Raw genomic sequence first — 23,622 nt, forward strand, 5'->3', positions numbered from 1 at the left:
TCATTATTTATTTCACAAAACCCATTTAAGAAAATCACATCTACTATCAAGTTGATCTCATTCTTTTTCATTTTTTCTTGATTCACTCGGAAAATTTATTTAAAAAAAAAACATACAAAAGACATCTATTATATTTATAAATCACTTTTCCCTTATCTTGTAGACTTTGTTTATCTTTTTCTTAAATTAGCTTTCACCTATAGAATCATTCTATCTACATAACGAAAGGCACACAGAACAAATCAAGGTTATTTTTAACACTTACCTTAAATAGAAAGAAATTGGAATTTGTTATTACTTAAAATTTTATTACATTTTTGTTCGAAATTTTTAAATCAAATGAATATATTTCTTTTAATTTAATTATTATTTTTATATCAAACATATTTTATTGTAGCATTTGAATTATTTACACGATATAATTATATCATTTATCAAATTCCTAAATTAAAAAGATTAAATTCATTTATTTTTAGATTTTAAGGACCAAAACATATCAAAATTTTAAATAACGAAAATTTTCAATTTCACACATAAATGTAGGAATTAAAAGCACATTTATCCTGTTACTTACTATTTAAACTTTCAGACAAATTATAATGTAACACAGATTTTAATTATTTAAAATATCTAGATTTTATAGTTTGAATGAAAAATAATTAGTTTTTTTAAGTATTAATTATGTTTTGAATATTAACTTTTATAAGTGATAAAATTCAAAAAAGTATTCTTAGAAAATGAATCTTAAGATGTGGGAGATTAATTCCAACCCAAATTATTGAGATCAACAGCTACATTTCTAATGGTGTGTGGCGTGTGCGTACACGTATTGTAAAGTTTACTTATAAATATAGTTGTAGAAAGTTATATATATATATATATATATATATATATATATATATATATATATATATATATATATATATATATATATATGAGAAATTATTTGGATATATCTTTGTATGTATGAGTGCAAATACGTTAATTTTTTTATGAATATATTTGATGAAATATATTCATGTTACCCTTATTTATGTCCCTCGTGGTCTATTTTAACTCTTTGATTAACTTGTTTTCTCCTCTGAAGTTAGTAATATGTGTCCAAATAAAAAGGAAAAGTAAATAAATAATATTCATTATTTTTCTAGTATTAAAAAAAATATAAAATATAAAATATTTGATGTGAAAAATATTATAAAATATATAAAATTGTTGTAAAATGTTTAAAGTAACATTATAATATATGGACATGTATAAATTATGTTTTTAACCTTACACATGTTTTATATAAGATAATAATAATTAAGTTAATTATGTTAGACAGACAATGATAGAAGACATGTATAAGTTCTCTTTAAGTTTAAGTTTTTATTTTATTAAAACTCAAATATTATATAGTTATATTTTAAATAAATAAAAACAAATTTATCGTATATTTAAAAAGATACATCCACATTTTTTTTCTTACTTTTTACGGCCCTTTACATCTTTGGACCCTTTTAACTTTTAACCTGTTAACCTTTAAAAATATGTTTTCCTCTTTTATTTCTTTATTAAACTCGCTTTAAATACATATCTTTTATTTTTAGACTTCTTGTATCTTTTATCATATTAAAATTCAGATTAACATTTCAATAAAAAATTATCCTAATAAACCATATATCATTGGGCTTCACGGGGGTAGGTGCTTGCATAACGCATCCTACACCTTTGTCTTTAAGGATGTTTTGCTCATTCTTAACCACACTACCCTACCACTCTCCAATCTCTATCTCCTATTTGCGATCTACCTAATGCAGATCCAAGGGGCCCCACCTGTATTAAAAAGAAAAAGAAAATCTCTCTCTTTCTTTTGAATATTCAAGAAAGGGAAAGAAAAAAAAAAAAAAACGATAAACGTTATACACTTATTGGCTTTAATATCAAGAAGGACATTAGTATAAAATTTTAGATTAAGAATAATAACTGTTATAGTTAAATATGCATTAATTTTACCTGGTATCATGCTAATCAATATTAATTATCCGTAAACTTTTGATGATGTCATGACGACAAAAACAAAATTTATAAAGCAATAGAACTGTGTAAGAGATAGTTGTGTATCAACATCATCATCATCGTTCCTGGACTTGTATATATTTCGCGAACATACTTGAAGAAACTTTCAATGTTTAATACTATTTCACATGATTTATAATATTTAAGAAATTACTAATGTTATACTTTTAATAGAGTATTTATTCTAATTTTAACACTGAAGTGAGCACTCATGTTTCATTAATGAATATAAAGAAAAATAAAATCATCAAAACAAAAATATATTTTATTAAAAATTCAGACCGTGTGTCTAGATCTATATATATACATAATATCTTTCCTAAAAAAATATATAGTAATATGATTATCAAATTTTTTATGCGTATGAAAATGAATCCAGATACAGTTTTCTTCGTAAATGAATCCAGATACAGTAAAAATGTATCTAAATCTTATTTATTGTCACTTTTAAAAACATAAAAAATAAAATTAAACTTAATTTTACTGAATATATAACCATATTCGTTGAACGTTTATTGTCCATAACGATCACGTCTTTTTTTAGGAGAACTTAAAAAATATAAAAATTATTTTAGAAAAATCTCTCAGAAAAAGAAAACTTATAAATATATTATCTCTATAAATATTAATTCTTAAAAAAATTATATTGCTAAAAATAAATATTTTAATTCATATTCATCATCATCATTATTATTCGTGCCATGCACTATTATTGTTTTGCCTTGATACTAGAAAAGATGAGACGTGAGATAATATTATTCTACCATTGACATTTATAACGGGATAGGACAAAAGAAAAATTGCTCATGGCTCCTTCTTGACCTCATCAATGACAACTACTTCTAGAACTTTCAATAACATCTTAATATACAAATATTCAATCTTGACTATGTTGATTTAAGTTGAAAAAAATATAGAATTTATTTTAATTAATTAATTGCAATATATAAAAATTAACCTGATAATATGGATAATATACGAAAATTCGCTGTACCATGAGCATTATAATATTTAGGCAATATTAATCTGCAAATTAATGAGCTGAGTCAAAGATGTTAGGATTTGTTAATATCAAATACAGATTTGATATAACCATAGCAAAATTAATTAACTTCAACTTTTTGGATTACTCATATTAAATTAAAAGAAAGAGTTCAATGTCATTTTAAATGATTTTCATTAAAAACATTGAATGGTTTTCCTGGAAGATAGGTATGGACAGAGCTGAGAGCTGAACTGAATCATCGGTTTATTCATTTTTTTATTGTTTTCTCTGCACATCCAGTCTGGTCATGATATTATATATATATAAGGCATATATTACGAGAATAATTTTCTTATGTGAGAATGCAATAAATAAACTACAGAATTTAATTAACATTCAAAATATTCACAAAAATACAAATCCCTAAAATATTCCATTTATATTTTAATATTGAATCAATGACATGTAGTTCCAATGTATAACATGACTGGTAGTTATTTAACTTTTTTTGGTCAATGAAATTTAAAATAAATGATATACTATATTTCTCCAAATTTCTCTCTCTGTTTAATGTTTACAAAAGTTCCAATGCATAACAAATCGGGAAATATTATCTTACAATTTAAAAATACACATGAAAAACATTTTTTTATTAAAAAGCTGACAATTATTAATAACAGAAGTAAAAAAGAATCTTTTTATGTACAAATTGTTAAAGAGATGACTGTCATTTAAATGAATGTAATTATTTCATATTTAATTATATTTATGGTGAGACTTAAAAAACTTTATTTAAACAAAAAAAAAAAAGAAATTTGGATTGAAATAAACGTTTAATATGTTTGAAGTACTACAGATTTATTTCTTTGAGTAGTAGTACTCATCACAGCTGTGTTCAATGTATTGGTGCAAAGAGGAGAAGAGAGGGCAAAACTGTAAATGGCACACATCACGAGGGCAATCAAAATCACGCAATCACGCCCTTCGATTGGATATATTAATATAAGGACCACTGTACTGTTTGGACCAATGAACACATCTAACATAAAAAAATAAATAAAAAGCAATTAACCGATTTAGAAAAATATATATTTATTTAATCTCCTAAAAATTTATTTACAAAACTTTTTTAGAAGCTAATTTTAGTTTATAAGAGATATTTTCGTTCTTGAGAGATATTTGTAAAAAAAATGATGTATTTGACATTTAAAATAAATAAAAGCTCATAAGTAGGTGGGGTTGGGAAAACATTACTTATACGACCGTTTCTACTATAGAGAGTACCGCAATAGCAGCAAGTCACTTGCTTTTGCTAAACTCTTATCTCTTCACATTATTATTCACTTCTCACCTAACCTTCTTCTCTAGTGCTCTTCTTCCAGATCAGAAACTCAGCCATGGCGTTCCAGAAGATCACCGTCGCCAATCCCATCGTCGAGATGGATGGTTTGTTTCTTCAACTTCTTCTTCCGATCTGATCTTTTCTCTTTTTTTTTTTCTTTCTTTCTTTCTTTTCATCCTTCATTTTTACCTTTTCATGTTTCATCTATTTGTTCTCTTCATGATTACTGCTTAAATTTCTTTTCGCGTGGTGTGTCTTGTCGTGTCGATGTGCTCCCCCTGGTTGTCTTCAATAAGATATTTTGCTTGCGATAGGTGCTGTGGTCCACTACACTTCGTTTTCTCATTATTGGAAACATTACAACGTGATAGATATTTGTGTGTGTGTGTGTTGTGGTTCGAGGCTTGGAAGTATTTTTAGATATTTGATATTACTGTACAAAATCGTTTTATTGAATCGTCTCGTTTTCATTATTGTTACAGTGGAGATTTGATCCGTTCTCTAGTATTTTTTTTTTGTTTGGTGGAGATCTGTTCTGTTTTTTAGTGTTACAACTGCTGGTTTTGACTTATTTTTAAGTTAAATAAATAAAATTATACTGTGGAAAATAAAAAAGTAGGTTTTAATGGTTGTTCTTCCGATGAAGAACTTTATCAGTGGACTTGCTGAAGTATTGAAAACTTGAGGTGGTCTTTCGCGATAGTATATGGGATGAGATCCTTAGCTTGTTTGTCTTGTGTGTATGAGCTGGATTTATCAAGTTTTCTGGTCTGTATCATAATTGAATTGAAAGCGGTGATGACTGACAGTAACCTCCGTTGGCATTAATTACGTTTGCATTATTGTTTGGAAGGCTATATCTACCTCCATTTTTCCTTATTTTTAAAGGGAATTTGTTAATGATTCCCACCGTTTAAGCATGGGAAATATGTGGACTTTTTTTTAAAAACGAAGTTGTTGAGTTTTTAGAACAATGAATGAAATGAGGGAGGAAGATGAAAATTTTCAAGAGACATACGTCTAAGAGTAATTAGTAACTAATGTAAGGGGATGCTGCCGCAACTATTTCATATAAAATACCCAAATTATGGAATACCAAAATGTTGGCATTTTCAGTTTTACTCTTTGCCTTAAGTACAAAACTAGGGGCCTGATTGCTTTGAGAAAACTGTTCTATTTTGGTTCCTGTTTTCTAAAGTAAAACAATAAAATAAATGTCTTTACTGCTTCTTTTCAAAACATTTGAAAACGGATAGTAAAGTGAAAATAAGGTGGTATTTTTGTAATTAAAAATGAAAAAAAAACTTGTAATTAAAAATGAAAAAAAAGCAACACAGAAATAATATTTGGAAAAGTGACCTAGAATTTTCGATTTGTGTAGTACTAATTTCCATGGTGATTGTGTTTATCTGTGAGTCAATCTTTATCTGCTCTTTTGCCTTTGTCTTACGTTGCTTTTTGTGGATAATGCATTGCAGGAGATGAAATGACTAGGGTTATCTGGAAATCAATCAAGGACAAGGTGATTTATCATCATATTGCTATTAATGCAAGCGTCACTTTTTATTTTCTTGTGGAAAGTGCTCGTAATATTGATATTTTTCTATCATTTCTTATGGGATAGCTCATTTTGCCTTTCTTGGAGTTGGACATAAAGTATTATGACCTTGGTCTTCCATACCGTGATCAGACCGATGATAAAGTTACAATTGAAAGCGCAGAAGCTACTCTCAAGTATGTTATTTGTATACCTTGAACATCCCCTCCACCGAAGGGAAATGATAATTGTCTTTTTTATGTTTCTTCAATTATTATGTTTATGTATGTGTGTGTTCTAAGGTTCAGACAGTGTTATGATGAGTGAAGCAGACAAAATTTGTGTAGTTTGATTATATAGCCAATGATATGTAGAACAATTTTTAATTTTAGTATTTTTGCGTGTCATATAATGTTGAATTTAGACTGGTTAAGTGCTTTTTTATTCTTGTTTTCTTGCATAGTTGTTACTTATCCTTGTTCATCTAACGGTGGCACTGTTATGTAGATACAACGTAGCAATCAAATGTGCAACTATCACTCCAGGTTCGGTAGTCAAATCCTGACATATTCTTTTAATTTTTACCTTCGTTTGGTGTATGCTGGATAATAGTGGTCCCCTTGATAGTAGATGTTGAAGCTTATACTACTCTTATACATGACAGATGAAGCTCGTGTGAAGGAGTTTGGCCTGAAGAATATGTGGAAGAGTCCAAATGGGACAATTAGGAACATTTTGAATGGTAATTCATCTTACTTCCGTGAATTATTTTTTTGTTTAATGTTAAATACTACTGAATTCATATATTATGGGCGCTTGGTAGCTAATAAGTGGTAGGTGGTAACAGTGTGTATTTTTTCTATTGGTTGTTTGTTTGGAAATTTTCAGGAACTGTCTTCAGAGAACCAATTCTTTGCAAAAACATTCCGCGCCTTGTTCCTGGTACTAATATTAAAAAAATTATACTTAATTACTTCCTGATAAATGGAGGACTGTTGTATATCTCAACATTACCACTTGACCAGGTTGGACAAAGCCAATATGCATCGGAAGACATGCGTTTGGTGACCAATATCGGGCTACTGACACAGTAATTAAAGGAGCTGGAAAGCTGAAGCTGGTTTTTGGTATGCCTCTTACTTGATTTAGACAACTGTCCTTAGTTCTGAAGTTATCTTGTACTCAGTGACAGTGTCCCATCTCAGGGACATAGTTTTCATTGTTACATATTTTGGTTACTAAAGATTAATTTTATGAATTCTTCTATACTTGTAGTTCCAGAAGGCAAAGGTGAGAAGACTGAATTAGAGGTTTTTGACTTTACTGGTCAGGGAGGTGTTTCATTGGCTATGTACAATACTGATGAGGTTGGTTCTGCAGTGTCTGGTGTCACTTTAATTGGATATACTTTAATGATTTCGGGTAGTTGTCGAACTTCTATCTAATTTTATTATTTCGCATGTGATGCAGTCTATTCGTTCTTTTGCCGAGGCTTCTATGGCAACTGCTTTAGAGAAAAAGTGGCCACTTTATCTTAGCACCAAAAATACAATTCTTAAGAAATATGATGGAAGGTATACAATTCATTATGAACTTATTATATAATGATATTTAAAAACTTTTACTCTACCGATCCCGTTTGATTATATTTATTTACTGCAGATTCAAGGACATATTTCAGGAAGTTTACGAGGCAAGCTGGAAATCAAAGTTTGAGGCTGCTGGTATATGGTGAGTGAATGAGTACTCTTGTATCGTAGAAAGAAAATGTTCACATTGTACTGTATTTTACTTTTATCTGATGAATTTCGTAGGTATGAGCATCGGCTCATTGATGATATGGTGGCTTATGCTCTTAAGAGTGAAGGAGGTTATGTATGGGCATGCAAAAACTATGATGGTGATGTGCAGAGTGATTTCTTAGCTCAAGGTTTGTCTGATAGGCTTATTAACTTAGTTTCTTTCTTTTTTCAACTTCATTTGCATGGGTTTCTTTTCTTTAACTAATACCTATTCACCTTGTATTTAGGTTTTGGATCATTGGGTTTGATGACATCTGTATTGGTAGGTTTGGTTACAATTTGTTTTGAATTATTTAATTAATTGAACCAGATCTTTTATTTATTTATTTATTTATTTATTAAATCAAATTTAATAAATTTCTTTGCAATACGAGAGTTCCTGGTGTATGACTTTTGATACTTATTGCATTATGGCATGGGTTCAGGTTTGCCCTGACGGAAAGACTATTGAAGCAGAAGCAGCCCATGGAACAGTTACCCGTCATTTTAGGGTTCATCAGAAAGGAGGCGAAACCAGCACAAATAGCATAGCATCCATCTTTGCCTGGACAAGAGGGCTAGCTCACAGGTATATTACTATCTAACTATCCAGAGCTTTAGTCGTTGTATTTTGAAAGTTAGAAACTATTAGATTATAATATTATGTGATCAATTATGTTGACAGGGCAAAACTGGATGACAATGCTAAACTATTGGATTTCACTGAAAAGCTAGAGGCATCTTGCATTGGAGTTGTTGAGGCTGGGAAGATGACCAAGGACTTGGCACTTATTATTCATGGATCCAAGTACGTTAATTGTCATTGACATTGGCCAAGTAAATTTGCTTTTCTACTTCACATGTTTAAGAAACTCACTGTTCAATTCTTGCAAGTAGGCTTTCAAGAGAGCACTATTTGAACACGGAGGAGTTCATCGATGCCGTGGCAGCCGATCTTAGAAAGAAGCTTTCTGCATAGACTTGATTTAAAGGTACAGTGTCTCTTGGATCCTTCTTATTATAATTTTTTTAGAAGATATCATGTAATTACAGATATGGGTCAATTCCATCACTAAAGGTTATTTTGATTTTGTTTTTGGATTATCAGACGGACGGAAAGAGACTAGACCAACAAGGAGCAAACATGTGCCACTGTACTCTGAAGAAATAAGAGAAAGAAGAGAAGCACTGACCCTTGTGCTTCATTTGTTGGTTGGGAATGCAAGGGTTGCTTTTCTTCTCTGTATTGTTTGAACTGCTGATTTGTCCTATGTGATTTTGAACTCATCTCTTCCACTTTCCTAGTTATTATGGATTTTGCTGCTATTCTGATGCTTTAATCTTGCATTTTGTCTTCTTCCGCATATACCGCACATCCTTGCAAATTTATAGTGGCTCACCACAGCAAATAAATACAACATGACCAGCAAAGTGGCTGACCTTAATAAATACTACAGAATGGTCAGCAACGTATCGAACTTATTGAAAAACCAAATTAATCTTTCTTATTTTGATGTTAACTTTGAAATTAAAAGATAAAAATAAAAATAAACTTCACAAATTAGTTATTTATCTGTGGTTAAATTTTCTAATTTCAACTACTTGGCACTTGTTATCCTATTCATATGATGTGCATGTTTTTGGATTTGTTTGTGGAGTTGATTCTGGAACAATGGGATTTTAAAGTATTGATCAGAAGTAAATGTGAAAGTAATTCTAGTTTTGATAGTGAATGTTAGAAAATGAATTTCATAAAAAGTATTTATAATTTGTAATTAAAATTTTGGTGTGTGCAGTATTGAAAATTACTTTTAACGATCATATATAATATTTATGTTGATATCTTTTCTATTAAATTAATTTCCGGCAAAAGCTTAGGAAAGTTTGAAATTGAAAGTTAACTGTTAAAAGTTAAAAACAGATATGATACATGGAACAACTGTAAAGAAGGCATTAATGGGCAATAATTTGTTACTGGAATAATCTTTTTGGGTGAAACATTTATGGAACAGTTAAAACAATGACTGGATTGACGATGAAATAAATGGTAGGGAGAAAAGGTGAGTTAGTAGTATGTCTTAATGTAACATTTAAGAAACATCTTCAGAGCTACTCTATAACTTTGACTTTGATGTAATGTTCACATTTATACATTTCAATAAATTTAATGTTATTGGTAACTATAAAAAGGTTAAATTTCTACTTGGTCATTATTTCAAACCGAACACGATTTATTAAATTTTGGCTTAGTTATGCTCTATTAAATTTTTGTTTATTGAATTTTTAAATTTTTAAAATTTTCAATTGAATTTCTGCTAAATTTTTGTTTATAAAATTTTTAAAATTTTAAAATTTTTCAATTGAATTTATGCAGTTAGATTTTTTTCGTTACTTATACAACATTATATTATGACAACATTATATTATGACGATTTCTCCCAAGAATTTGTTGTCGTTTATCTAAAATTATTCCTGAAGCTAATAAAAATTATAAATTTATAAAAATAAATAATATTACAAAAGTAAAAAATAATATAAATTATAAATTTATAAAATTATGAATTATAAAATAATAATATATAATTTTATAATTTCATAAATTTATAATTTAATGATTATATCTTTTTATAGTTTTTAATTTTTAATTTTTTAATTTCACGATATATAATCATAACATTTTATAATCTTATAATTTTTCAATTCTATGTTTTATAAAATTATAACAATTTTAAATATTTTATAAAAATTATATTTTTATAAAACTAGATTTTTCAATCGTAGTTTAAATACTCTTATCTCCTTTCATACTTTGAGACATTTTGTGAGGACAAAATATCGTGATGGAGCTCAAACGCTCCAAACGAACATTACCTTGAGAACGTGGTGGTGGTTTCTAATGATGACTGTGAACGAACTTGGGTCGAAATTGGAACAAGAAGACTACAAATGAATTTATCCTCATAATTATTATCTTAATCTATCTTGATTTGGATGATGGTACATATATAAATAATATTTCATCTTTTAAATTGATGTTAAAATAAGAGTTAATATACATATATTTTCGTTCTCACATATTTAAAATATTAAAACATCTTTAACTTATTAAATATTTTAAAAAATTTAGATTAATTTATGATCTTAGTTTTATAATTTATGTTTAAGACACACTTTTGATCGTTTATATTATTTTTATAATTATTTGACTTTTATTCAATTATTATTTAATACTTTTATTTAATATATGTATATAATTTTAATTTATTTATTTATATTTGACATAAAAATTTTGTACATCTTTCTAACACTATGTTGTCTGAATACGAAAATGGGTATAGATACGACACGGACAGATACATCTAAATTTTGAAAAAATATAGAACATGAGACAGGAAATGTATATACATGCTAACTTTGAAATTGTCAACTAACACAAAAATAAATCTAATCTATCTATTTAATATTCAATATGCAAAAAATATTGATAATATAAGATTTGTTACTTATTTTAATTGTTAAAATCATATAAAAGATAAAATTATATCTTTCAAATTGGACATAATGTGTGTCCAATGTGTCCTATAAGTATTGTATGAGTGTCGGTGTCCTATATGTATCAGACACGAGACACGCCATTTATAGAACGCGTCAGAGCATCATAGTCTTAACATTGATTACTTGCGATTATTAGTTTTATTTTTAAATAAAATTGTTTAATTAAATAAAACGTACAACAATGGGGTTAAAATTTAATATTAGAAACCGAATTCCCACAAGAGGACTAATAATTTTCAGAATTCTATCCATAAGAGAAAAAAGAGGGTGAGTTTCGGTAAATAAATTAGGGATTTAGTTGGCAATTTTTTTCTTTAAAAAATTGGTTTATTGACGATAAAAGTTTCCTGTGTTAACTTAACAAGTGTTCCTTAAAAACAAAAGTTAACAGTTAATTAATTAGAAAAATTGTAAAAATATTTCGAAAAATAAATATTATTCCGACATACTATACTACTAGAATCTTACTACCGGATTAACCCGAACGCCGCAAAAATCTGGCTGCTGCTCCGAAATATTTTGCTTCAGTCTTAAAACTGCATAGCTAAAATGCATTCACCCAACAACCCTCCAGTAAAATGACGCCTAACACTTTCAGTTTTCCCGCCAAACGCACAACCGCACTTTTCCTTCTAACCTCAACCGCCGCCGCCGCCGCCGCACAAAATACCAACTCCGCCGAGTTCTATCATCTCCCGGCTCTCTCCGCCGACAAAGCTGGAGGCGAAATCCATGGTCTCATCCGCACCGCTCGTGCCGTCTCCACGGTACCAATTTTTCCATCGTTCCATCCTTTATCGCTGAATTCTTAGCGCTCTTTGACTTCACTTCTCTCTGTTTCCTCAATCTTCGATCTCTCAGGTCGCTTCCACTGTTGTTGACTACGAATTCTCTTTGCGCGGCCTTAAAAAGGACTCCGACCAGTACCGTCTAACGATTTCTCAGGTTTTCGGCATCTCTACAATGAATAAGCGTTCTCGTTGTTTCAATCGGCTATGAGAACTGTCTCAATCGCTTATATTTTGAACATATCGTTTGGTTCTTAGGTGCATCTACGCTCTGCCAAGAGGTTTCTCAAGTTATGCGAGGCCAACAAAGGGTTTTATGTGAAGGCTGGACAGTTTGTTGCGGCGCAGAAAGTGCTTCCTACAGAGTACTCGTCCACTTTGTCTTCGTTACAGGACCGGGTATATATCTTAGTGAATCTAGGGCCCGTTTGGATAAGTTTATCTAAAATCACTTATAAGAGATCAAATAAGATGGTAAAATGACTTTCGTTAAAAGTTAAAATAGTTATTTAAAAATTCATTTATTGGAGCCTTTCTAGAAGATAATTTGCAAGTGATACATATACTGAATTTAGTTTATAAAAGACTTATTTTATTCTATTTTTCGTATGTCTTTTTCTGTTCATCGATAAATTTATTTAAACAAAGTCCTATTTAAATTCAATTTCACTTTGCTTTTGATTAATTGTCTTTGCTAATTGGAATATCTTGATGACATTAGGTTGCTCCTGTTCCTTTCAAAATCGTCAGGGAGGTGTTAAAGAATAGTCTTGGACCTGATTTCTGTGATATGTAAGTTGCCTTTACTAACTGAATTTGTATTTTACGAAATGTTAATCTTTTTCAAAAGTTAAATCTCCTCAAAACCCTGGTTGGCAGAGTTGCATAAATGGTTTTCTATATGGAAGAAGCCCTCGTGCAGGTATTTGGACTTAAAGGTGTGAGAATGCATAAGCTAACGTTGTAGCTTGAGTTAGACCTGCCTATGAGACTGCTGATATACAATATTCTGTTGCCATCCTATAAATCCCCGTTTTCACTTTTTTTTTTTTTTGTGTGTGTGTGTGTATAGAGAGCTCTTTATTTGAAGTTTTAACATCACTATTTGAATTTATGTGAATAACAGGTTTTTGTCAATTGATGAACAAGCTATAGCTGCTGCATCTATTGCTCAAGTTCACCGTGCGGTGCTAAAAAGTGGTTATGAGGTAGCGATCAAGGTTTGTCTCTGATGCTACTGATTTCCTGAATTCTTGATACTTTCTGTGAATTACAAAATCTGCGCGGATACTAGACACTAGACACGGACACTCACTCTAACATATAAGGATGTCAAGCTTTCAAGTTAACTCTTATGAGTTAACAATCCTAGATAGAGATAACGAGTTAACTTGTTATGGAACTCTTTTGTGAGTAAGCTCGGAGAAAATCTTTAAACTCTTAAAAACCTTGCATAAACTCTCAAGTTAGGAACGAGTTAATGAGTTTGAAATTAAATTAAATTTTTGTCTGACTTTTACTTCCACAATGACAATACTTTATTAGTGTCAAATTATTTAAAGAAATTAACTCCTTTTTGAATTATTTTCACATTATGAACGTATGTTTTTATGAATTTGTATATGACTTAGTTATTTATGTAATTCAATCTTGTTTAGCACTAATGTGCTATCTTACTCTGTTATTGTGATTTGCTACTTTTCTTTATGTGGAAATATTGAATTATTGTTGTGTTAAGAATATTATGTTATGTATATGTCCTTGATGGACTTTTTGATATTGTTTTTCTAATTAGGTAAACTTGAAAGTTGAATCTGAGTCAGGTTTACGGAAGCTCTAGGAGTTTATGTAAACTCTAAGGTCTAACAATCTTATTAATTAATTAATGTCCGAAATATCAGAAACTGGGACATGCTACTGTAGATAACTCAAATTAAACTGAATATGACAAATGATCTAAATTGATAATCCAGATTTATATATGCGATGCTTTTTGCTAGTACATATTTTTGCATTGAGGTAAGCTACATCTGGAAAACACTTCTTGAATTGGAAAGTCTTGTTCTTCCCTGGGAACCAGGTACAATATCCTTGGATAGAGCAGCAGATGAATTTTGATACAAGAACAATGTATTTCCTGTCGAAAGCTATTGCATGGGTATGCTCTGACCCTTGAGATTTATTGTTTATTGAAAGATATTGAAGAAATTATTCTGTAATTAATATTATTCTTAGATATTTCTAAATGATTGACTAAATCATTATAAAACTTTGATTGGTGAAAGTAAAAAAAGTTGGAATAAAAGGCAATACAGTTGGGAACCAAAAGGAAATTTGTTTTGGTACCTGAGAACTGAATCATCTCAATCTGATAATCCAGAGAGTCATTAATCAGTCAATAACAATATCATTATGTTTAAGTGACATTAACATTATAGGCACTGAACTAAATGCTGGACTACTGGACTAACTTCGATTGTCCCTGTATAATTTGAAAATAGTTTGGTGGTACCGTGGAAAATACTGATGGAGTATCTCGTAGCTGTTAAAACAAAACTGAATGTTAGACCCAAAACAGTGTCTCGCCTAATAACTTGCTTCTTGTATTAAAGAAAATGATTAGCTGGTGCTCATTGCATCAGGACAACTTGACAAAAATTCTAGCATAATTGGGTTCAATCCAAAACAATTTGATAAAACCCTATCCCTATTAGTTTAATATGTTATATTTTTTTAAGTTGAATTAATCTGATTTGACTTGTGTAACCGCCTAAAATTTCATGTTTTGATGTTAATGCTGATTTTCTTGCTAATTTGTTCAACTAATGTACAAGAATAACCGGATGGGACTTGGGTAGTGTGGTTGTAGCTTCAAGGGTGATTGTTTGTTCTCTTTATTTTACTTGAATAGAGCCACAGAGCTTGCCTAGTCTTTACTTTACAAGACGAATTTGAAATTGCCTTAAGCTCAAAGTCTAATTTATAAGATTACCCTTCATTGCAACGGTATTGGAATGTGGAATAAGGCTTTTTGTTATTATATAGCAAATGCTCTTTTGAGCTGACGTGTCTTCTGTTTTCCTTCTTTCATCTGTATCTTCCTTTCTAATTTTAGAAAGGTTTTTCTTCCTCCTATTTTTTACTCTACTTTTATAGTAAATATAGTTTTTGAGAAAATGACTAAAAAAGAAAGAATATAAAAATCATGAGTAATATATAATTTATTGAAACCTGAAGATTTTCATGAATGTAAGGTGTAATTGGTGGTTGAACAATTGTCAGTTGCTTTTTTCTTGTCTGTTACTTTTTTTATGCCAGAAATATTATCAAGTCTCTCGTTCCTCTTGATTCATTACTTTAATATTGTTGCTTTTGATTGTAGTTATACCCTCAATACAAGCTCGAGTGGTTACCCTTAGCGTTTGCTAAATCTGTGTCTACAGAACTTGGTTAGTAAGAATGCCTATTTACTCTATAAAAAATGCATTCTGTCATTGTTTCTATTACAGTGTCTCACACGTGGTAATATTGTTGAGCTTTAGACCACTGCACATATATTTTCCCTATATGTTCTTATTCCAGCCAATGGTTTATGTTTAATATTTAAGCTAATGCTGCAAGTAAGGATAGTCTTGATTTTAATTTACCCTACTAGACAAATTAGTGTTTTTTTTAATATTGTACAAGTTATCCCTATACGACAAGGAATCCTGAGAGAGAAGCCATAGATTTTGAGGTGACTAACTGAATGAGATATATACCGAATCCCTGACTACTTCCCTGCAGATTTTGTTCAGGAGGCTAGGAATTCTGAGATAGCAGCCAAAACTTTCAGAAATAACAAAATGGTCAAAATTCCTCATGTATTCTGGGTATGATAATTGAAATCACTTTTATTCCTCCTACGAACTTTTATTTCTCATTTAGTAATTGTGTACTACTTGCCAACTTATCATCAAACTATGCATGCATTCAGGACTTGACAACAAGGCTTGTCCTAACCATGCAGTTTTATGCAGGACACAAGGTATGATTTATCAATCATGTCAGTAAATGTTATGTTGGGAAAATAAATTATCATTGCATTAGTTCCGAGATAGCACGTATATTATATCTTAAACTTTCCGAATGTCTTAATTTCTTCTTTATAGTTTGTTAAGCATGAGTCACTGAGGGTTATTTTGTCTCCCTTGTGGTCTTGTCAATTTATAGCCTGTTTGGATAAGGCTAGAAGCACATTGCATTCTTTTAAATTGGAGTAGAAACTTACAAAATAAAGCAATGTATTTTGGTAAATGTTTTTAGATGTTCAACATCAATTTTGTGGTGAGTAGAATTGAATCTGAGATAAGTGATTTTTTAATTTCAATCGACAAAAATTGAGTTTGGATGTACTGACCACAAATTATATCTATATTTTCACTTTAAAAGTCACTTTACCATCCAAATTGTTAAGAGTAAGAATAGAAGCGAAGGGTGAAGGGTGAAGGATTGATAGAGGAAAAGGGTGAAGGATTCATATAGATTTTGGAAGATCATTAAGAAAGGTGAAATTCTTTGTAAAAGGATAATCCCTTTGTTAAGGGAATCCTTAGAGGAGAATTTCTTCTCCTTTTCTCAATCATTCAGTAAAATGGTTCAGTTTCTTTTATTGTATTTCATAAACCTCTCTTTCCAGTTCGGGAGAGAAGCATGTCATTTGAATTATATAAAGAAAAAAGAGCATCATGATATGTAAAGAGAAACGGGAATTTGAACAGTGAAATGTGGATTTAATGCATTTTGAAATGTCAAATTGACTACTTATTAAAATAGATGTGCTGGTGTTTGAGATATCTGCTTTATGACTTTTTTTGATTGCGATGGAGACTTCTCATTTGAGCAGAAGCAGAACTGTATTTTTAAAGCTTTATAGTACTCCTCAGATAACATGAACTTGTGCGAATACTAGTAAAGTATTGTTGTAGGTATAAACATGAGCCACAGACCATTAATTTATATCATTATTAATTGACCAATTCACTTTTTGAATAGTCGTTTTTATATTGTGTTACTGTAGTTTTCGTGTGGTAATGTTGATGTTCAAGCTGTGCTATGCTTTAGATTTCTTTATATCACATTCTATTGATAGATGACTTACTGAATTTCAGATTGATGACTTGGATTTTCTGAATCAGATTGGGGTTGATCCAGAAAAGGTTGACTTGTCACAGCTATGGTGAACTCATGTAAATTGTGTTTTTATGTTCTTTATGGTAGGATCTTTTCTCTCTTATTCTGATGCAGCATTGGTAAATGGTTGACAATTGCTACCCTAATAAGTTGAATATCAACTATAAACATATCATACATAGTGTCCTACTTTTGTTGTGCAAAAGCTTGCATATTTGATTCATTCTAAACCTGTTACTGAAGGTAGCAAAATCACTGATTCAGCTATTTGCTGAAATGATATTTGTACATGGTTACATACATGGTGATCCTCACCCTGGTAATATTTTAGTTTCCCCAGAAGGCTGTAATGGTTTCTCTTTGGGTACGTGCTAATGTATTATCACTTTTTCTCTAATAGGATTCTATCTCAAACTCAAAACATGGAAGAACTGAACCTTGACCCCTTCTGCCCTATTGGAATTATTTTGCAGTTCTTCTAGATCATGCAGCGTACACGGTATTGGATGAAGAATTTAGAAAAGATTTCTGTAAGTTATGGGAAGCCTTGATTCTCAAGGATTCAATGAAAACAATGTGGTTTGGTGAGCGATTAGGTGCTGGGAAGTATTCGAGATACTTACCCATCATTTTCACTGGAACAACCATTGAAAGGTTCCTTCTCATTTTCTGTTTATTAACGCTTATAAATTCTGTTAGATTGCAATTTGAAGTTCGTTCAAATTAGTTAAACGCAAATTACAACTGTAAGGCACAGTTCACTGCACTTATTGTGATCTATCTTTATTCGTTTCATACTGTGGTTTTACACACAATTTTGCAATTAACTAATCTATAGCGATGAATGACAAGGGTTATTGTAGTTATATGGAGTCAAGTAGTATACTATTGCGTGGCTATTAAAATGTTTTTCATTCAGAAATTTCTTATAAACCATGTGATGGTCGTTTGTAAAATTGTTTATATTAGAAGATATCTAATAACTGAATTGGATATTTGCCCTCTCTTTGGTTCCCTCAGCCTATGATTTATTTAGAGTTAGTAGTTATATTGTAATTATAAATTAGTTATAACAGTTTAAGTGTTAGTTGCTTTACTAAAATTAATTATCTTCCTTTATTAGCTTGTTTAGATCCTGCTAGTTAATATGGTTTGTTGAACGGGACTCCTTGACGGATATACGTAGAAAGATGAAGTAACTGTTGCATTAATTAACTTGTTTCGTTTCTATTGCCTTTTGTTTTTGCCATGCTATGTTTCTTGCAATAAAAAGGTTATAACGGACCTTTTTATGTAAGTTGCAGCAAATATGCTGTTGGAATATCGATTGAAGAAAAAGAGGCCTTGAAACGCGAATTGAAATCTCTGTTGTTTGAGGACTTGAATTCATTCATGGAGTCTCTGCCGCCAGATTTTATTGCTATTATGCGTGCAGAGTAAGAAACAGAGTTCAAGCTTGCTTTATTGGATCAGAAAATTTGTGTTATTTGATGTGTTTAACCTATCTTCTTCTTTTTTTTTTTTTCATTCTAGTGCACTGATAAGGTCTATTATTAGAAAGATGGATGCCTCACGGGTCATGAGGTTGCTAACTTACACCAAATATGCTGTGTATGGTGGTCTGTGTCCAAAATTGAATGGTGAAGGGCAATCACGTAAAATACTCGGAACAAACTTCTGTGAGTTCCCTTGCTATCTTTTAAAGTGTGCATAAAAGCTTGTCATGATTAAATGCCAAGTGAACTAGCATATCGAGGATATTAATCGAAGAAACAAATCTAAAATGTATTTATTAGACTAAACTCCTTTAATTAATGTCCTGGAGAATGCTGACCAGTGCTCTTGGGATACTTAAGAGCACTGATTAAGAAATAATAAATGTGTTTGTTTTGGTATTATTTTTTTACATTTTGAAAGTTGAAATAATTAAATACAGTAATTAAAATAGTATAAATGTACATAACAAATTTTATAAAAACATAAAAATAAGGACTCTGAAATTTTTAAGGTCTTTACTAAAAAAAATCAATTAAGTCTCAAATTGACACTAATTGTTTTTTTTGTAACATTTTTAGATGTTTAACATTAATTTTTTTGTTGGTTTTTCTGTTAATGTAGACTTTCTTCTATTTTTTTTTTAATTTTTAAATGTTTAATACTATCTTTGTATTTGGTTTTTTCTATTAATTTAAACTTTCTTATATTTAATTATATTTAAATTTTAGCAACATTAAAATATAGTTATTTTATTATTTAATTAATTTTTAACTTTTATTTGTGAACATTAAATAAAATATTAAATACATGTACAAGATTTATGGATATTTTTGTTCTTTAAAGAAAATAAAGTTGCATTAATGGTTATTAGGTTAGATTTGATTTAATATCACACTTATATTTTTTAGGATTCGATGTATATTAATTATCTTTATTCATGCTTTTAGGACATTGATTAACAAGATCCTAACTTATAAACTAAGGGTCTTGCTAACCAGTACCCTAAGGACACTAGTTAAGAATAATTGATATACATTGGATCTTACAAAGGTACATAGATAAGTGTAATATTAAATAAAATTTGACCTAATAACCAATAATATAACTTTAATTTTTTTAAAGGACAAAAATGCCCATAAATCTTGTACATAAATCTTGTACATATGTATTTAATATTTTATTTAATGTTCAAAAATAAAAGTTAAAAACTAATTAAATAATAAAATAACTATATTTTAATGTTGCTAAAAATTAAATATAATCAAATATAAGAAAGTTTAAATTAAACCAACTTTAAACATCTAAAAATAAAAAAAACAACATAAAAAAGTATAAATTAACAGAAAAATCAACAAAAAAATTAGTGTTAAACATCTAAAAATGTTATAACAAAAAAAAACAATTAAAGTGTCAATTTGAGACTTAATTGAATTTTATTTTCTTTTTAGTTGAGACCGTACAAATTCCAAAGTTTTTGTTTTGTGTTAAAATTTAAAAAGATATTTTTGTTTTTATAAAATTTATTATGTATATTTATATTATTTTAATTATTTCAACTTTCAATATAAAAATAACATATTTATTATTTCTTAACCGGTGCTGCCGGTTTGCATTCTCCATAAACTAAAGTTCATTTCATCGTTTTTTCTTTTTTAGAAGTATTTATTTCTAGGTTAAAATACTCCTTTGATCCATGCTTTTGTTGAAAAATCTCAAATAGGTCTTAAGATTTTTTTTAGTCTCAATTAGGTCCATATTTTTGAAAATGTGTAACAATTAGGCTCATTCCGTTAGTATAGAGTTAACGGTGTTAAAGATGTGCCACGTGTCAGCTCTACATTTTTTTGAATTTTTTGAATTTTTTTTGAATTTCTTTTTGAATTTTTTGAATTTTTTTTTTGAAAATTATTCAAGTCACGTGTCACGTCAGTATTGTGCCACGTGTCAAGTTAGTAAGGTGACACGTGTCAAATCATTGTCTGAATCGGTCCATATATTTGTTATTTTTATTACATTTCAGTTCATTTTTAAAATTTTTTTTAAATATATTTATTTTAATTTTTTACAAAATTGTTTTAAAATTTTATATTTAAATTTATAAAATTGTTAATTTTAAACCAATTCTAACATTTGTATATAAATTATTTAAAACAATTTTGTAACATTTAAAATAAATATTTTAAAATTTTAAAACAAAATATAAAATAAACTTAATATTATTAAAATGTTTAATAAAAATATCTTTATAAAATTTATATAAAAGTTAAATTTGATCTCAATTTGAAAATGATGAAATTGAAAATTAAAAAAAAATGGACTAAAATATAATTAAAATAATAAATATATGGACCAAATTGAGATTCAAACAATGACTTGACACGTGTTACCTTACTGACTTGACATGTGACAATATTGATGTGACACGTAGCATGAATAATTTAAAAAAAATTAAAAAAAAATTAAAAAAAAATTAAAAAAATTAGATAAAAATTAAAAAAAAATTCAAAAATTCAAAAAAATGAGAAGTTGACACGTGGCATATCCTTAACACTGTTAACTCTATACTAACGGAATGGGTCTAATTGTTACACATTTTCAAAAATATGGACTTAATTGAGACTAAAAAAAATCTTAGGACCTATTTGAGATTTTTCAACAAAAACATGAACTAAGAGAGTATTTTAACCTTATTTCTATACCTAAAGCCTGGACAACTATCCCTTACACTACACCTGACTTTCTTAAAAAAAAAAAAGAGTAGGACCTAGGCCATCTCTCTGTTATCCAAAACTAGTGGGAGTAAAGAGCGAGAATTACTTATAAATAAAACCCTAGTGTACCTAATTTGAATCCACCAGTTAGGTGTACGAGATTCACGGAAGTATTTATCGTTAAGGCAAGATGTAATGGCGGAGGAGACATTTTTCATGTAGACTATAGAAAAGAGTGCAAGAGCCTGCAAAATGAATTTTACTCTAATTTTGATATTTGTGCTTCCAGATTTTGCTGTGAAAGCTGGCTTTTTGAGTTTCATATCAACGTTAAAATATGTTCGGATCCTTATAACGGTCCTTATAGGTGAGTATGAGCATGCTTTTACCTGTAATTTGATTTACAAATATCACCTAAAGTTTAAACTATCTATTTTCCCCATTTTATTAGGGGCCAATAATGTTATCCCTTGGCAGCAGAAGTTGAAAAGTGTACAGAGTTACTTGTATAGCAAGATCAATTGTGACTCTTTGGGCTTCTTGGTGCATTCTATTTTTCTTCTTTTATGCATCCGTCCTACTGCGTTGTTTTAAACATTGAATTGTTATGAGATATCAGAGCATGAAAGAAATGAATTGTTATAAGATTAAAATGAATTGCAACTATCTTAAACATTGCGTATTTAATTTTAGATTGTTGTTAGTGTACAGTATTACTGTGGATGATTAATCTTAACCGTTTGGTATATTTTAATACATTGTTGAATACAAAATGAAAGTGAATTTGAGTGTTTGTACGTGATGATCACGGCCTTGTCTTGTGCTCCATCCCCAACCGAACTCCATCACCTATTTAGCTGCATTTTTACTTTGAAACCCGTTCTCTCCCCCACCAGCCTCATATTCATCATTCTCTTTCTCATAATTGTTTTATATTTCAAACTAACTTCATAAAATAGATTATTGTATGCATGATTTCTGAATCATATTAGTTTCCGGAATGTGTGATGACATTGGAGCAGTCTTTGGCAAGGTCTAGAATAGATGGTGGATATGATTTTAATTAAGATGTAGGTTATCCATTAAGGTTTGAGTAATGGAAGCTGGCACTATTAATCATTTTCTTTAATGTTGTTCGCAACTAACAATTTTAGATTTGAACATGAAGAGTCTTAAATAATAATTATAAAATGGTTAAATAATGTTTTTACTTTTTTTTTTTTAATTTTAACTCTAAAATAAGATTAAAAATGTGGTCACAAATGATTGTTTTTACTAATATTAAAAATCTAACATTTTTTTGCGATATTCTGACGATAACATACAGTACTTGATTGGAAGAACTGGCTGCTATACTAATTAAAGCTAGAATGATAAACTGGAAAAATTCTAAAAATGTTGTATTTTCTATGAATTTCGGCTACAGCGTTTAGGAAAATACAAATTGCGATAGTTAAGGCCCAAAACAACTCAACATTTGTGGGATTTTACTTTCTACAACCCTACTACAGTCACTTTGCATATTCCATACTTTTAAATTGACTATTTTACTTTTCATAAAAATGACTTTCTAATTACATGTTTTGGAATTTTTTTTAAATTTTCGAAATAAAACTTTTAGAATAAAATTTTAGAAATACATGAAATGCATTTTGGGAAAAAAAAAAACGGAGTATGATTTTCAGAATAAGTTATTCGGACACATTTAGTATCTTTTGGAATGAGTTGCCAAAATGAAATACCTTTCAGTCGAAAACACATGAAATACATTTCTGAAGAAGTTATATATATATATATATATATATATATATATATATATATATATATATATATTCTCTCTTCCTCCTTTGTAGTGTTTTTCCTTTACAGCAGTGACAACAGCAGAGATGACGACAGAAGTGGTGTAGTGCAGTGACAAAGGATAATTCAATCTTCTTCTGCCAGTAGGGCGTGGATTTAGTAATTAAGGGGTGCAGGAATCAATAGCTACTTTTGTGATAGTCTTGCAGTTATATTGTGGGTGAGTAAGCTGGAGCCTGATTATTATCAATACTATAATAAATGCAAATCAGGAAAACTAAAAATCCATTACCATAATTGTCTTCCAATTCATTTAATAATAAATCAAGGCCCAAATATCTAAGTAAATAATGAGAGCTTCGCTACCATTATTACATAATAATACATTTTTTTTTT

At 29.4% G+C, this 23,622-nt stretch overlaps 2 protein-coding genes across 2 annotated transcripts; both read left to right on the forward strand.

Annotated features, from left to right (window-relative positions):
- Positions 1-4,260: 4,260 nt before the first annotated feature.
- On the forward strand, positions 4,261-9,043 carry LOC114194454 (isocitrate dehydrogenase [NADP]). The gene is made up of 16 exons (XM_028084677.2): positions 4,261-4,489; positions 5,864-5,907; positions 6,010-6,119; positions 6,430-6,467; positions 6,587-6,664; positions 6,811-6,864; positions 6,948-7,049; positions 7,198-7,289; positions 7,393-7,496; positions 7,585-7,653; positions 7,737-7,852; positions 7,952-7,986; positions 8,150-8,292; positions 8,389-8,511; positions 8,601-8,695; positions 8,812-9,043. Exons 1-15 carry the CDS (start codon positions 4,441-4,443, stop codon positions 8,680-8,682), a joined length of 1,239 nt encoding a protein of 412 aa, XP_027940478.2. The 5' UTR covers positions 4,261-4,440; the 3' UTR covers positions 8,683-8,695; positions 8,812-9,043.
- Positions 9,044-11,720: 2,677 nt separating this feature from the next.
- On the forward strand, positions 11,721-22,083 carry LOC114193289 (Protein kinase superfamily protein). Its single transcript, XM_028083022.2, has 16 exons — positions 11,721-12,025; positions 12,120-12,203; positions 12,305-12,445; positions 12,768-12,838; positions 13,173-13,266; positions 14,127-14,204; positions 15,429-15,495; positions 15,833-15,918; positions 16,023-16,073; positions 17,197-17,244; positions 17,462-17,582; positions 17,692-17,872; positions 18,523-18,654; positions 18,752-18,897; positions 21,716-21,793; positions 21,878-22,083. The coding sequence occupies exons 1-16, from the start codon at positions 11,837-11,839 to the stop codon at positions 22,018-22,020; spliced, it is 1,710 nt and encodes a 569-aa protein (XP_027938823.1). The 5' UTR covers positions 11,721-11,836; the 3' UTR covers positions 22,021-22,083.
- The last annotated feature ends 1,539 nt before the right edge of the window (positions 22,084-23,622 follow it).

This window comes from Vigna unguiculata, chromosome 8, assembly GCF_037176805.1.
Source record: "Vigna unguiculata cultivar grain cowpea cultivar isolate G323 ecotype 2 chromosome 8, ASM3717680v1, whole genome shotgun sequence".
NCBI classification, from domain to species: Eukaryota; Viridiplantae; Streptophyta; class Magnoliopsida; order Fabales; family Fabaceae; genus Vigna; species Vigna unguiculata.